At 48.4% G+C, this 17,089-nt stretch overlaps 1 protein-coding gene across 2 annotated transcripts in view; it reads right to left on the bottom strand.

Annotated features, from left to right (window-relative positions):
- LOC140396194 (V-type proton ATPase subunit S1-like) overlaps nucleotides 1-17,089 on the bottom strand; it is a 72,348-nt gene that overhangs the window by 33,276 nt on the left and 21,983 nt on the right. For both annotated transcript variants that reach the window (XM_072484473.1, XM_072484474.1), the window contains exon 4: nucleotides 2,943-3,124. In XM_072484473.1, coding sequence (XP_072340574.1) covers nucleotides 2,943-3,124 — 182 coding nt within the window. The remainder of the gene's footprint in view (nucleotides 1-2,942; nucleotides 3,125-17,089) is intronic.

Here is a 17,089-nt window from a genome sequence, read left to right as displayed (position 1 = left end):
CCGGAACTTATCAAAATCCGACCATGCTTCATAAGCACTTAACAAGTCATCTTTCTTATAAATCTTATCCATATAATGTAATAAAGTCTCCAGACCTTTTTCTGAGTCTAACTCTTCCAATTCCAGCTCAGAAAGCACTTTGTTTCGGATTTTACTGCCATATGCTTGCGAAGGTAGAAACTGAACTCAAATGGTTGGAAAGCCTTGAGATAATATGGCCAGTACAGTCCGCTGAGTGAACTGAGACAGTGGTCTGCCTTCTGAAGCCTAATATGTCAGTCCGTCTTTGTAGAGATTACAAACTAACAGTCAACAAAATCTCACAGCTGGATAGGCATGCCATGCCGCAATAGAGGGTTTGTATGCCAAATTGGCAGCTCGTCAAACCTTCACAAAACTGGATATGAGCCATGCCTACCTTCAGCTCAAACTAGATGAAACATCCAGACAGTACGTCACATTAACGCCCATAAGGGCCTGTATGAATATACACGCCTGCCCTTCGGAGTCTCGTCTGCATGTGCTATCATTCGGCGCCTCATGGAAAATATTCTTAAGGGCTGTCTAGGGTGACAGTGTACCTCAATGTTGTAATAATCACAGGCCACTGAACAAGAGCGCCTACGAACCCTCTGGAGTCCTACCTAGCATCCCAGATGATTGACATGAACATCTTCACTTAGAACATGCTAACTCTCAAAGGCTCATTGAAAATATATATTTATATATATATACACTCCTTCCATTGTCAAAGACATTTTTTTAAAACTCAACTACTTACCCTTCACCTGAATTAAATTATAGTCTTCATCAAAAGTACTAGAAGACACTCACGGACTCCCATGGAATTGCTTTTGGTTAGTCAAAGGAATTTGAGGAAATGATGCATGTTTCCCCAGAAAATACTTGAAAGAGGTTTGAACAAATTCTGCCCTGTGTCACTGAAAGGTTATTAAATTTAAGTTATGTTTCTTCTACATATTCAAAATGAATAAGTAAAACCCCAGTTTCATAATAAATGCATATCTGGAAGAAACGTTATTCCCTCGGCTTTGGAAACTAGAAACATCACGAAACTTATAAAGCTTCAGAAAATATTACAATACTTTGCTTCTTTGCCAAAAGGCTCAGCAGCATTATTTAAATTAACCAAATATTCTACATAAATTTCCATGTTTAAGATAAGATTTTGACTCTGAAGGCAGGATTGGTTTCCTGTTGCTTGCACTCACCCCGCTGGGGAGTCCATGGTGGGGGGTCGCCATGGGCAGGACCAGAAGATCCCGCTGATCAAACATACCAAGCATACTAATGATCATCAGGATTAGAAGGGTTTTCTGGCATGTGTACAGAATGAAGATGACTGCAAACCCAAGTAAACGCTTATGGAGAGGTAGCCCGTGCCAAGAGGGCAGGGTGCCCAAAGTTCCACTTCAAGGATGCTGTCAATAGCGACATGGAAGCCCTCAACATCGATCATCACAAGTGGGAAGCTTGGGCTGATGATCCTACAATGGCAACAATATCTGTGGGCAGCGGTTTGCCACCATGACTGTTATATTCCTTGCCTTTGCCTCCAAGATAGCCAGATACGTAGTGTTGACAAAGAATATAAAAATATGAAGTTTGAATCAAAACTAATTTATTTTACACGACTAACTTTGATTAGGTTCGCACACTTACTTACTAGTAATACTGAACCTGTGGCACGGTAATCAATATTCTATCTATTGAACTGCACTATGACTTGACCTTGTGCTATGTCTCTACAATCATTTCTCACTCTGCTCTCATCATGTTCTCTTCAGTTTCTCCCAGAATCCTGGAGATGCTGTCTTATATACAATGAATTAGTAACGCCATCTAGTGTTTGATTTACACATAGTTTCACATATTAACCCTTTACTACACTGGCACTATACATATCATTACAATGACCACATGTGATTTCAGAAGCTTCAAAGCAGAGGCCAGCCCAATAAACAAAGCATCAGCAGACATCACATCATACTCCTGGCAAAAACTGACTTAATGTGTGGTACTTGTGGCAGCTTTGCCTTTCCAGAATCACCTTTTCAGTTGTCAAAAATGTACAGAAGCCATCCTCAACAAAGTTCTGAGGCTGCATTCCCATCATCTCTCACAGATGGCAGGATGCCAACCTATTATAATAAGTATGAAGCAAGTGTGACGTGCTCATACGTTAGACAGGGACTTAACTAAAATGTGATTCTTTCTCTATTCTGCTCCAGCAATGCATCTTTGAACAAACTTCAGAATATTATATTTGGAGGATGCAGTATAGGTTTTCATGTCCTTCTCTTCATTGGGATAGTCCTCTTCTGGCCCCAAGTCTGTTCACATTATGTATTAATGGACACAAACTATGAACCAAATAAAAAATGAACTAAGTGTATTTACTGTATATCATCAGGCTCAACTCTTTCAAATCTAGTGATGTGCATATTTATTCAATAACTTAGCATTCACTTTCAGTGATGGGCAGCACGGTTAGCACTGTTGCTTCAATGCTCCAGGCACCTGGGTTTGATTCCCGGTTTGGGTCGCTATCTGTGCAGAGTCTGCACATTCTCCCTGTGTCTGCACGGGTTTCCTCCAGGTGCTCCGGTTTCCTCCCACAAGTCCCGAAAGACGTGCTTGTTAGGTGAATTGGACATTCTGAATTCTCCCTCAGTGTACCCGAACAGGCGCCGGAATGTGGTGACTAGGGGCTTTTCACAGTAACTTCATTGCAGTGTTATTGTCAGCCTACTTCCAACAATAATAAAGATTATTATTATCAACAAAAGGATCAATGAAGATCTTTCACTGGAATATATCAAAAGGTTTTTCACAGTTCTTATTCAGTCAGAAGTTCCTTTATTTCATCACAATTGAAAAAGTAGGTGCCTATAGATTAGGTTAGGAATTTAAACACATACCTGTTGACTGGTCTTAAGTTTATGCTGATTAAGTTTGGATTTGAAGGATCTATATTCAGGTCAAACTCTTCAAAATGGTCAATTTGAACTTTAGTCCAATTTTGATTTTCCTGCAGATGTTTTATGGCCCTCCAATCAACAGCAGGCAGAACCAGGGATGAGTTTGAGAATTCAAGCAATTGCTGGAAAAAATATATATTCCACTGATCAGATTTAAAGAATAAACCACAAATCCATTTGCCTGTAAAGGAGAGCATTCAAACACCTGATGATATACAAAACCTCATTCAGCAAACATATGTTTTCCATATTTCAATTCAGTTTGGAGTATAATTTCCTCTGCTTGTTTATGGATCTAGAAATACATAGACTGAACAGGCCTTAATTACTAGGTATATTAGTTTTGAACGTAATCTAAATTTGGTGTAATATCAAAGGCCTTTGTTAAGAAACTTTTAAAGTTTTATGCTTGCCAAGGAATTAAACCGAAAATGTCTCCTGAATTTCCATTTCAAAAATTAGGATTTAGTAATGCAAAGGAAGGCCAAATAGGCATTCACTCAGTCAGCCTGCCCTGCTGCTGAGGGTTGTATGATTTTAACAAGAGGGAACAGGGCGAGGAAACATGGACCCATTTAAACAGATATTATGGTGGAAATGCTGACTGTCATCGACACAGTAACCAGAAGCAACATGTTCCGGGGGCGTGTGCAATCCTGGTCACTTGGATTAGCTCATGAAAGTCTCGATTTGAGATGGGTGTCGTGGAAAGCGTGGCTTACGTAAGAGAAATAGGCAAAACCAAAAAAAAAGTCCATCAGACTCTAATTAAGAAACATCTAAACTAGAAAAGTGAAGGGTGAGGAAAGAAGAAAATAATTCAGAATGAATGGTTATGATAGGGGAGACGATGTTAAACACTTGGTGGGATTTTCTACCTTCCCCCCCTTCCACCACCCCCCTCCCTCGCCCCCGGGGCATGTTTTCTGGCGACGGAGGCAGCTCGATTGGCATCAACAGGATCTTCTGGTGCCGCTGATGGCATTGGGATTGATTTAACATTTACAAAGCTAAGTAGCTTCAATGAAAATAAGCATATCACATGTCAGACTGGAGCTTAAGGACAAGGTATTGGGAAAGCTGCTTAATGGATTCAAGGCTGATGATGGACCTCTCTTTTATATGTTGGCTTAAACGCTCAGAAGGACTTAGAGGTTTATCACTCTGTTCATAAGAGATCTGGGAGTAGTTAAATAAATCATATAACACAAAGGAATACATATTTAAACAAAGATAACATAAAGCATGCACCCAGAAACCCAGCACAGCAAAGGACAGAGTTTCTTTGAGCTTATGTTTAATTTACAGCTGTACTGACATGATCAGAATTAAGAGTTAGAAAAGGAACGAATGCGTGAATATATTGCGAATAAGGACAAGCCAGCATGGATTTGTTAAGAAAGAGAAAATGCTGGTAAATCTCAGCAGGTCTGGCAGCATCTGTAGGGAGAGAAAAGCCCTAACGTTTCAAGTCCGATGACTCTTTGTCAAAGCTAACAGACAAAGTGGGAAATATTTCACACTTACTCTGTCTATATTTCACACTTTCTCTGTCTGTTAGCTTTGACAAAGAGTCATCGGACTCGAAACGTTAGGGCTTTTCTCGCCCTACAGATGCTGCCAGACCTGCTGAGATTTTTCAGCATTTTCCCTTTCGTTTCAGATTCCAGCATCCGCAGTAATTTGCTTTTATGAATTTGTTAAGGCCAAATGTTTCTGATTAAGTTCTAATTGAATTCTTTGATGAAGTAACAGAGAGGAATAATAGCAGTGTAGCGCATGCATATATGGACATTAAAAATGCATTTGATAAAGTACCATGTTACAAATATTCAGAAAAGAGAAAGGATTAAAGTTATCTTGGTTATGGATGGGGGGGCAGACAGTAGGGTGTTTGAGCCATGTTTGTGTTGTATATAAATGTTCTGGACTTGTGCCTAGGAAGCGTGGACGGGATTCTCCGAACCCGGGCCGGGTCGGAGAATCGCCGTGAGGGGGCGCGATTCACGCGATGCCGCCCCAACGCCGGTCCACCGATTCTCCGGTGACCGGAGAATTGGCACCATTGACGCCAGCGGTCAGTGCGGTGCTAGTCGGGGGCCGCTCTACGCGGTAGGAGTGCCAAGTGCAAGTGCCCTCCGAGATAGGCCGAGTCCCGCCGGCGCTGTTTACATGTGGTCCTACCCGGCGGGACATCGCCGTTCATGCTGCGGGGGGCGGCCTGGTGGGGAGGAGGGGGGAACCGACCCTGGGGGGACTCCACGGTGGCCTGACCTGCGATCGGGGCCTACTGATCGGCGGGCAGGCTTGGTGGAGGCATATTTCCCTCCGCGCTGGGCCCCTGTAGCTCTCTGCCATGTTGCGTCGGGGCCGGTGTGGAGAAGGCAACCCATGCACATGAGCGAATTTGTGACGGCCATAGCACGCATGCGCAAACTCGTGCCGGCCGTAGCGCGCATGCGCAGACCTGTGACGCCCATTCTGACGGCAGTATCAGCAGCTGGAGCTGCGTGAGTCGCCCCAGTGCCATGCTGACCCCCTGTGCGGTGCAGGATCGCTGCTCCTAGGGGCCTGTTGACGCCGTCGTAAAACACGATGGTGTTTACGGCGGCGTCAACACTTAGCCTCAGGATCAGAGAATCCCGCCCCGTAACTTTGAAATTTGACGATGATACAAAACTTAGCAACGTGGGAAATAGTAAGGGGGGATAGTAGTGGGGAGGTACTGCTGCTCGACCAGTAATCCAGAGAGCCAGGCTAATGCCCTAAGGACACCAGTTCAAATCTTACAATGCCAGTGGGAATTGAAAGCTAGTCTCAGTAATGTTGACTTTGAAACTATCAGCAATTGTAAAAACCCATTTCTGGGAAAGGCCTTATGGGAAGAAAATCTGCCATCCTGGCCTACATGTGACATCAAACCCACAGTGACATGTGTAACTCCGAACTGCCCTCTGAAGTGGCCTAGCAAGACATTCAGTTCAAGGACGATTAGGGATGGGCAACAAATGCCAGCCTTGCCAGCGAAGCCCACATCCCATGACAGAATAAAACGAGTATACTTCAGAAGAATGTAAGCATAATGGTGGAAATGCGCAGCCACATGGGAGATGCCATTTAATGAGGATCAGTAGGAACAATAAAATGGACAAGCAATTTAGTCAAAATGGTACTATTTTGAGGTGGATGCAAGAACTGAGGGATTAGAAACTATAGGTATTTAGGAAGGATGTCCAAGGGCATAGAGGATGTTTATCAGGATAATACCAGAGTTGAGGGACTTCAGTTATATAGATAAATTGGAGAAATTGGAATTGTTTCCCTTAGAGCAGAGCAGGTCAAGAAGAGCCAAATAGAAATATTCAAAATGTTGAGGTTTTTGATAGAGCCAGTAGGAAGAAACTATTTCCTCTGGTAATGGTAAGTAACCAGAGGTCATCATTTAAAATAATTGACATAGGAACTGGTGGGGAAATGAAGAGTGTGTTTTTCACACAGAGGAATCTAGAATATATTCAGCCAAATCTTCCCTTCTATTTGGAGACGGGACATATGACTGAGATGTCAGGACCTTGTGGAGTCCCGATGTGCAAACGTTTCTGGGAACTTTTCGGGATATTTCAATTTCCGACAGGCAATTCCCCTGCTCCTTGGGAGCCTTGCAAATACTTCTGACCCTGAGTTACATTTAGAGACTTGGGTCAGATGTAATGTACCTGCCTATCTAGTTGCTCAGGAAATATTAGGTGGGTTAAAACCTAGTCTAATTCCTGGGTAACCACACAATTGGACCCCTTAATCATCCTCCTGACATCCTCAAAATACATCCCTAACCCCCTCCTCTCCCTGACAGCCATATCCCAAACCCCGCATGGCTACCACCCAGATCATCCAACTACCCCCCGACCGCCCCCTGACCATACCACTACCCCTTCCTCCTGTGACTACCATCTCAACCATCCAACTACCCTTCTGATCCTCAAATCCACATCCCTTCCCCTCAATACCCTCCTGATCATCTGACTACCGCCCCAAACACCCAACTACTACCCTGAGCATCTGACCATATCCCAACCATCTGACTCCCCCAAGCCCCCAACTAGCCTCATGACCAACCTACTACCCTCCTGACCTGACACCCCCTGACCTGACTACCCATTCACCTATCTACCTTATACTCACGTGCCCACCTACCCCTACCACCTACCCCGATCCACTTATCCACCTACTCAACACCCCTCACCCGCCTACTCACTCATCCACTAACTCATTCATTAACAATCAACGCTAGCACTCATTCACGAGCATTTGTTCACTAGCATTCGTTCACTAGCATTTGCTCACAAGCATTCATTCTCTAACATTCAAACTTAACATACACAGCTTGAGCTTTAAATCTGGGTTTCACTTTCCCCCACTCCACTATGATCTGAAAGGAGTTCTTTACGGGATTCTGTGCTCCACATTTTCAGGACTGCTGGGCATGGAAGACCCTGGTAGAAATGTGGAGCAGCATAGGGTTGGGGAAAATTCTGGATGCAGTGCCAATCCAACAATCTCGGAAGGTACGGGCAAGTACCTGGAAAGGTGGTGGAATTAGATTCCAGAGGAACTTTTGAAAGATAATTGGATATGTACTTAAAGCAGGCTAATTTGCAGGGTTCTGGGGAAAATGTTTGGGCCTAGGGCTCGATTGAATATCTCTTTCAAACTGATAGCCCTGTGCCTAATGGCCTCCTTTGGTACTGTAGAATTCTATGATTCTATATTTTCACATCTTACAATTTGCTTTTAAATAATGTCATAGTCCAATATTCATTTAATAACACTTTACTGGAAAGTTACATTTATGGAAGGTCACAGTATGTATTTCCCCCAGAGTTTGTAATATTACAACAAAAATGTTGCTGAGAGTGTGGTCAAGACTGTTTCAGCTGAGACCAGGAGAAATTTCTTCACTTAAAGGGTTAGGGATCTTTGGGACTCTCTATCCCCGAGAATATGCTCAGTCATTGAATATATTCCATAACGAGGTTGATACATGGTTGGTGTGGCATTATAGGTATTACGGTAACTGAGAGGCTGAAGTACCATTGGTAGAACCTATATGCTTGCCATTGACTAGAGTGCATAATAGCTCCGCCCTGATAGGCAGGGTATAAGAACCCGTGCCGTCCCAGCAGCCCTCATTCTGTACCTGAGCTGCTGGGGGAAACATCTAGCTTATTAAAGCCTTCAGTTGGACTACAACCTCGTTTTAGTGGTCATTGATCGTGCATCAGCTGGTTGTTAAGGGATTTATGGATAGTGCAGGAAGATGGATTGGCCATGATCTTCCTGAATAGCAGAGCAGCCCAGAAGCACCAAATAGCCGACTGCAACTTCTATTTGCTATGTTCTTATGGTGTAAATCAACATTACAGGCGTCCACAGTATGCACCCCAGGGGGCTCATTTCCTTTACATTTAAAAAGTTCAGCACATTTTTCCTCAATTTCTTGCACATTTAGACTGTAAACTGCAGCATAACTCTCAGCTTCAGGCAGACAATATACAGCATTACACATGTGACTGTTATTCATTCACAACCATTAGAACTAATGAGTCTAATATACCAAGGGAAATTAAGAATAAAGCACAAATCAGAACCTAAGTTCCCATCTTCCAATTGGTAACACTGAGCAAATATCTTTGAAGAGAAACAAATGATTGATTACAATTGCTAGGCTAACAGGAGGGTGGAATATGCCACTTTCTAGTCTTGAGATTCTCTATTTTTCCATATTTTCTGTGAAGATTAAGTCTGGGGTTTTATTTGACCCGACAGATGGAATAAATAATTTAAAATGACACATTAATTCAGCCAATTCCAACATAAACGAAATTATTTGAAAGTTACGCTGCGAGTGCTGTCAGATTTCTCGCCTTCCCGCGTTCTTCCTTTTATATTTCTGCCATTTTAGGTGATTTTCTCATTCCTATAATCGAATGCGTGCGTCGCAATCTCAATCGCAGCAAAATTGCTGCCAGCTCAGATTCTGAATTTTCGTTTCTACATTTTCACTACAAAAATAGAAGAACTTTTCTTCCTCTTTGCTTCCCCTTCAACTTGAGTCGGTAATTTTGTGCCGAAGAAGCATCCTTTTCTGTGGCGCAACCTTAATAAAAGCTGCCAAGTAAATTCTATTAGCGATGAATAGTTGAAAGCTGCTTCAGTGGAGATAATTGGCAGATATCTTTGCCTTTCCCATCATTTTCCACTTGCCACGAGGATCCAGCTCCCTTTCAATCGGCATAATGCCATTTTGTGACGCTTCTTTGCAAGTTTCAATTTCTCGGCACGGAGAAAAGGTCGCCCTAAAGCGATGACTTCAGTCACACTTCATTAAACAACCTGAACTCAACCCGAGGAAAGGTGCCGTCAGTTAACTGCGCTGCCAGTGTCAGGAATAATTCTCCTGACTGGAAGCTGATTTAATTGTTTGCGATAGGTCAGACAGTTAACTGAAACAGCATTCAACAGTTTATGAATAATCCCTTCAATCACTTGCAGCCTCCGCTTGGACATAGATTAAATGTGAGAAATCAATCATCCTATCCTGTCCTGCCAATGATGTTTGGTTTATCAGTGATTTGAACCTTGTAATCAAATCACAGCAGCATTCGGGGTGGCACGGTAATTAGCCCTGCTAAATTGCCCCACTAATTAGAAAACATTTAAAAACTTCAAAAACGATAGTTCTTATTGTCCATTAATATTTAAAATCCGTGATCGTGACAGAGATTTTACGCTGATTTGAGAATGATTTGAGAATCACCATGGACAATAGTTTGAGGCCAATGTAGTTGGTTCGAGCTGACAAGATTTAATAATGGCAAGGTAGTCTGCAGTTGTTTCAATTAGACATGCAGTGATTACTTGTTAGTTTGCATACTGAATTGTCCAAATTTCACTCGTTTAGAGACAAATTCACTCATTTTGGCTCAATGTGATATCGTTTACTTAAAATGAGGAAGTTTCAGTGTGCTAGGAAATGAATCTTACTGATCAAAAATCTCACTCCGAGGGCGAGATTCTCCGTCCTGCCTTGCCCATTTAATGGTGCGGTGCGCCCCCGCCAGCAGCCGGATCCTCCGCCCTGCCAGCTAGCCAATGGGGTTTTCCATTGTGGGCACCCCCACGTCATCGGGAAATCCGCAGGCGTGAGTGCGCTGCCAGCGAAGCGGAGGATCCCGACGATGGAGAATCTAGCCCCTTACATTACCCTGATGTTGAGTGCTCATACACGACAAGCAAGGAATAATGAGCAGTACCCCAAATCCTCAAGTACATACTTTAGCCTGGGCATTCAGAATATCTGGCCTGCTGGAACACAGGCACATAGGAACAGGACTAGGCCATTCAGCCTCTCGAGCCTGCTCGGCCATTCAAGGTGGTGTATGCTGCACTTTTAGACCTCAATAATCCTCCAGTGGTACAAGTTCAATTCCGCTGCCAGGGACACTGAAGAGTCCATCTCAGCCTTCAGAGCCAGACTTCGCCGGTTCGCTGAGCACTTTGAGTTCGGAACCGCTTTGTTCTCACAAAATGCTGCACCACTGTTTCGGTTGTGGAGTCCATAAACTCAACATCCAAAAGAAACTCAAACTGAAAATGCAAACATGTTAGAAAAAGGCGGTCGAGGTAATTCAGGCAACGGAATGCACTGAAAAAGGTGGCAATGAGCTACAAAGCATGCTGGAAGGGAAGTGAATCAAGTATGGGTTAGTATGGCCGGGATCCATTTGGCGGGATCAATGAGCACAGGAGGGAACCAGACACGGTCCTCCGGACCGGATCGAAGTCAGAGGACCGAGAAAAGAACGGGTTGTCAACCCAAGTCAGAAGTGGACTGCTATCGATGTGAGGGAGACAATCCCCAGGAAACTTTCCATTGTCACGGGTTTTTGTGCTTCCGCTGTAATCGTGGAGGCCATGTTCAATTCCATTGCTGCGCAAAGCAGAACGTGCCTGTGGTATTATCAGGCATTGCAGCACCTGAGAGGCTGAAGTTCCATTGGTAAAACCTAGGGGTTTACCATTGGCTGTATAGTATGTAGCTCCGCCCAGATAGGCGGGGTATAAGAGACGGTGCCGTCCCAGCAGCCCTCATTCTGTACCTGAGCTGCTGGGGTACAGTTCTAGTCTATTAAAGCCTTCAGTTATGCTTTAACCTCGTCTTTGCAGTAATTGATCGTGCATCAATTTAATAGACTACACTTAAGCAGAGAAGATGGATCTCCGAATCAAGCCGGAGTGTCTGCAACTCAGTCCCCACGCGGCAAACTCAGCGGCGATTTTCAAACACTGGCTGGCGTGTTTCAAAGGCTATCTTGAGACGGCTGGAGGCACACCCACGGGGGAGCAGAAGCTGCATATCCTGCACTCCAGGGTAAGCCCTGGGATCTACACCCTCATCGAGGAGGCGGAAGACTGATGCAGCAATCAAACTTTTAAAGGACATTATATCCACCCACTAAACCAGGTCTACGCACGTCACCTGCTTGCAACGAGATGACACAGCCCCGGGGAATCATTGGAGGAGTTCTGCTGTGCACTACTGGTGCTGGGAAGAAGCTGTGGCTGCCCGCATGTTTCGGCGAGCGACCACACGGAACTCCTAATCTGGGATGCCTTCGTAGCAGGTATGAGCTCCTCAGAGATCCGCCAGCGTCTTTTAGAGAAAGACACCCTGGGACTTGGGGAGGCACGGGCCGTGTCAGGGTCCATGGACGTTGCCTCCAGGAACGCACAATCCTATGTGCCCGACTGTGCGGCGGCCCCCTGGGCAGCATGGTATCCCACAGCGGCAGCCCCACAGACCTTCCCCCTGTCCCCGCAGGCCTGCGCTGTAAGGCAGCCCGCCAACTCCGATGGGCCCCGCTGTTTCTTCTGAGGGCAAGAAAAGCGCCAGCGCTGCCCGGCCTGCACATCCACCTGCAAAGGGTGCGGCAAGAAGGGCCATTTTGTGGGGGTCTGCCAGGCACGAGCGGTGGCCGCGGTCTCCAGCGGCGACTCCGGGCTGCCACAGTGAACTTCTCCTTGGGCCCCAGGTGGCCAGCAGTCACCGCCACCCCCGTATCCTAGGGCCACGTGCGGCTCACGGGCGCCGCCATCTTGTTCTCCGGGCACCATGCTGGACGGATGGGCGCCGCCATTTTGTCCATCTCCGACCACCGTGTGCGACCTATGGGAGACACCATCTTGGATGGGGCCCCAGGACCCCAGCCCAGCCGACTATACACTGCCCGATCAAAATTCACAGCTACTGCGTCTGGCCTCGGTGACTCTGGACCAAACTCGGCATTGAACACGCTCAACAGCAACGATGGCGGTCTTCATCAACAGCCACGAGACGTCCTGCCTGGTCGACTCTGGGAGTACGGAGAGCTTTATATACCCCGACACGGTAAGGCGCTGTTCACTTTTTACCCACCCTGTGAATCGAAGAATCTCCCTGGCCTCCGGTTCCCACTCAGTGGAGATAAAGGGGTTCTGCCTAGCAAACTTCACAGTCCAAGGAAGGAAATTCAACAATTTTCGCCTTTATGTCCTTCCGCACCTCTGCGCGGCTACACTCCTGGGGTTGGACTTCCGGTGTAACCTGCAAAGCCTGACCTTCAAATTCGGCGGCCCTATACCCCCCTTACTGTCTGCGGCCTCGCGACCCTTAAGGTCGACCCGCCTTCCCTGTTTGCGAACCTCACCCCGGATTGCAAACCCGTCGCCACCAGGAGCAGACGGTACAGTGCCCAGGACCGGACCTTCATTAGGTCGGAGGTCCAAAGGCTACTAAGGGAACGGGTCATTGAAGCCAGCAACAGTCCCTGGAGAGCCCACGTAGTGGTGGTAAAGACCAGGGAGAAGCATAGGATGGTCATTGACTACAGTCAGACCATCAACAGGTTTACGCAGCTGGACACGTACCTTTCCCCCACATATCCGACCTGGTAAACAGGATCACGCATTATAAGGTCTTCTCCACGGTGGATCTCAAGTCCGCCTACCACCAGCTACCCCTCTGCACGACCGACCGCAAATTCACTGCCTTCGAGGCAGATGGGCGGCTCTATCATTTTTTAAGGGTCCCCTTCGGTGTCACTAACGGGGTCTCGGTCTTCCAACGTGAGACGGACCGAATGGTTGACCGGTACGGCTTTCGCGCAATGTTTCCGTATCTCGATAACGTCACCATCTGCGGCCATGACCAGCAGGACTACGACACCAACCTCCGAAAATTCCTCCAGACCGCTAAAATCCTTAACTTAACGTACAATAAGGATAAATGCATATTTAGCACCGACCGTCTAGCCATTCTGGGCTACGTAGTGCGAAATGGAGTTATACGCCAAGAACCTGAACGCATGCGCCCCCTCATGGAGTTCCCCCTCCCTCACTGCCTCAAGGCCCTGTAGCGCTGCCTCGGGTTTTTTAGTTACTACTCCCAGTGGGTCCCTAACTACGCAGACAAAGCCCGTCCCCTGATCCAATCCACAACCTTCCCCCTGTCGATGGAGGCCCGCCAGGCCTTCAGCCGCATCAAAGCAGACATTGCAAAGGCCACGATGCACGCCATCGACGAGTCCCGCCCCTTCCAGGTCGAGAGCAATGCGTCCGACGTAGCTCTGGCGGCCACCCTCAACTAAGTGGGCAGACCTGTGGCCTTCTTCTCCCGTACCCTCCATGCTTCCGAAATCCGCCACTCCTCAGTCGAAAAGGAGGCCCAAGCTATAGTAGAAGCTGTGCGACATTGGAGGCATTACCTGGCCGGCAGGAGATTCACTCTCCTCACTGGCCCATGGTCGGTGGCGTTCATGTTCGATAATGCACAGCGGTGCAAGATAAAAAAACGACAAGATCTTGCAGTGTAGGATCGAACTCTCCACCTACAACTATGAGATCTTGTATCGTCCCGGGAAGCTAAACGAGCCTCCTGACGCCCTGTCCCGCGGCACATGTGCCAACGCACAAGTGGACCGCCTCCAAGCCCTCCACGAGGACCTCTGCCACCCGGGGGTCACTCGCTTTTTCCACTTTGTTAAGACCCGCAACCTGCCCTACTCCATCGAGGAGGTCAGGACAGCCACCAGGGACTGCCAAATCTGCGCAGAGTGCAAACCGCACTTCCCGTAACAGCCTCCCCGAACAGGCGCCGGAATGTGGCGACTAGGGGCTTTTCACGGTAACTTCATTTGAAGCATTTGTGACAATAAGCAATTCTCATTTCATTTTTTTTTTCATTTCATTTCTACCGGCCAGAGAGGGCGCACCTGATAAAGGCTTCCCGTCCCTTTGAACGCCTCAGCATGGACTTCAAAGGCCCCCTCCCCTCCACTGACCGCAACACGTGTTTCCTGAACGTGATTGACGAGTACTCACGGTTCCCGTTCGCCATCCCCTGCCCCGACATTACCGCCACCACCTTCATCAACGCCCTCCATGGTATCTTTGCACTGTTCGGTTTCCCCGCTTACATACACAGTGATAGGTGGTCCTCCTTTATGAGCGACGAACTGCGTCAATTCCTGCTCAGCAAGGGCATTGCCTCGAGCAGGACAACCAGTTACAACCCCCGGGAAAACGGGCAGGTAGAGAGGGAGAACGGAAGGTCTGGAAGACCGTCCTACTGGCCCTACGGTCCAGGAAACTCCCAGTCTCCCGCTGGCAAGAAGTCCTCAAGGAGGCCCTCCACTCCATCCGGTCATTGCTCTGTACGACCACCAATCAGACACCTCATGAACGTCTCCTTGTCTTCCCCAGGAAGTCTTCCTCTGTGACCGCGCTCCCGACCTGGCTAGCGACACCCGGATCCATCCTGCTCCGAAAACACGTGCGGGTGCACAAGTCGGGCGCGTTGGTCGAGAGGGTCCATCTGCTGCACGCTAACCCCCAGTACGCCTACGTGGCGTTCCCTGACGGCCGACAAGATACGGTCTCCCGACGGGACCTGGCGCCCGCCGGAACCCCACGCGCACCCCAACCACCACCCCCACCCCCCCTCTGCAGCACCTCACAGGAGGGTCAGTCCTCCCGCCGCTCCTGCCTGGGCCCACCCACCCACCGACTCCCCCTACAGGCGTCCCCCTCCCAGGTCAACTGCTCTCCCCACCAGCGCTGTCTCGGGGTGACGAAGCTGCCATGGAGGCCAAAGCCACGCTCCCGGAGTTGCAGACGCCTGGACACCCACCGGAATCACCACCGAGGCCCAGACGATCACAGAGGACGACCAGGGCACCCGACAGACTGAAAGCTTCATCTTAACCGATCTGTAACTGTAAATAATAAACACTGACTGTATATATCTGCCATGATTGTAAATATTCTCTACGATAAAGAGGTATCACGGTACCTCCATATCTGATCATACCATGTTGAATACAGTTGTAGCCGCTGGCCACGACCCCCGCGGGACTCTTTTTAACAGGGGGTGAATGTGGTATTATCAGATATTGCAGCACCTGAGAGGCTGAAGATCCATTGGTCAAACCTGGGGGTTTACCATTGGCTGTATAGTATGTAGCCCCGCCCAGATAGGCGGGTGTAAGAGTCGGTGCTGTCCCAGCTGTCCTCATTCTGTACCTGAGCTGCTGGGGAACAGTTCTAGTCTATTAAAGCCTTCAGTTATGCTTTAACCTCGTCTTTGCAGTAATTGATCGTGCAACAACGCCAATACAAAAAGAAAAACAGCAACAGCAATCCACGATGCCACTGAACCAAGTGGAGAAGAACACTGAGGAGGGGCACGCAGTGCACCAGCTGAATGATAGAATCTGACAGTGTACAAGGAGGTCTTTCAGCCCATCGAGTCTGCAACAACCTTGTGAAAGAGTACCCTACCTAGGCTCACTCACCCCATCCGAACCTCGTAACCCCATCCGACCTACACCTCTTTGGGCACTACGGGGCAATTTATCATGGCCAATACACCTAACCCGCACATCTTTGGACTGTGAGAGGAAACTGGAGCATCCGGAGGAAACCCAAGCAGACACCGGGAGAACATACTGGGTGGGGTTCTCCCGCAATTGGCGGGATAGCCTGACGCCGGCACCAAGAACAGCCCGAACCTCTCCGGCGTTGGGCCAACTGGATGTTGCGGAATCCTCTGCACTTCCGGGGCTAGGCTGGCTAGGCTGGCACCGGAGGGGTTGGTGTCGCGCCAACTGGCACCGAAGGGCCGGCGTGAGTTGGCGCATGCGCAGAACCACCGGCGTGGTTCCGCGCATGCGCAGACCGGCTGGCGTGTTCCTGCGCATGCGCAGGGTGGGTTCTTCTCCGCGCCGGCCATGGCAGAGCCCTACAGAGGCCGGAGCGGAAGGAAGGAGTGCCCCCACAGTACAGGCCCGCCCGCAGATCGGTGGACCCCGATCGCAGGCCAGGCCACCATGGGCCCCCCCCCCAGGGCCGGATGCCCCCGCGCCCCCCTGAGAACTCCACTAGACGGCCTACCAGCCAGGTCCCGTCATGTGGGATCATGTCCATTTCACGCCAGGGGGACTGGCCAGGAACTGATGTCGGCTCGGCCCAACGGGGCGCGGAGAATTCCCGGGGGCCGCTGCAAATGACTCCCATCTGGCATGGCGTAAACCCCGCCCCTGCCCGAAAACTGGCGCTGGAGAATACGGCAGCTGGCGTCGGAGCGGCGGGGTGGGATTTACGCCGCCCCCCCCCCCCCGGGGATTCTCCGACCCGGCGGGGGTCGGAGAATCCTGCACACAAACTTCACACAGTCACCCAAAGCCAGAATTGAACCCCGGTCCCTGACGCTGTGAGGCAGCAGTGCTAACCATTGTGCCAATGTGCTGCCATTAATGTCCAGGTAAACAAGACATCTCCCATCAAAATCATTCAATACATGAATTGAAAATTGACTTTGACACAGGAGCCGCGGTGATGGTTGTGGGGGAGCAGACGTTTGATTACAATCGTGAAGGGGCTCAGACCCTGAATTGGTGAAGCACCATGGCCAAGCTGTCCACTTACATGGCAGAAACCCTGAAAATCCTTGGGACCGCCAGTGGCTTATAAAGAGCAAGAGGCCCAGCTGC

The sequence above is a fragment of the Scyliorhinus torazame genome, chromosome 19, assembly GCF_047496885.1.
Source record: "Scyliorhinus torazame isolate Kashiwa2021f chromosome 19, sScyTor2.1, whole genome shotgun sequence".
In the NCBI taxonomy this organism is placed as follows: Eukaryota; Metazoa; Chordata; class Chondrichthyes; order Carcharhiniformes; family Scyliorhinidae; genus Scyliorhinus; species Scyliorhinus torazame.
This window is presented reverse-complemented; position numbering and strand designations above follow the sequence as displayed.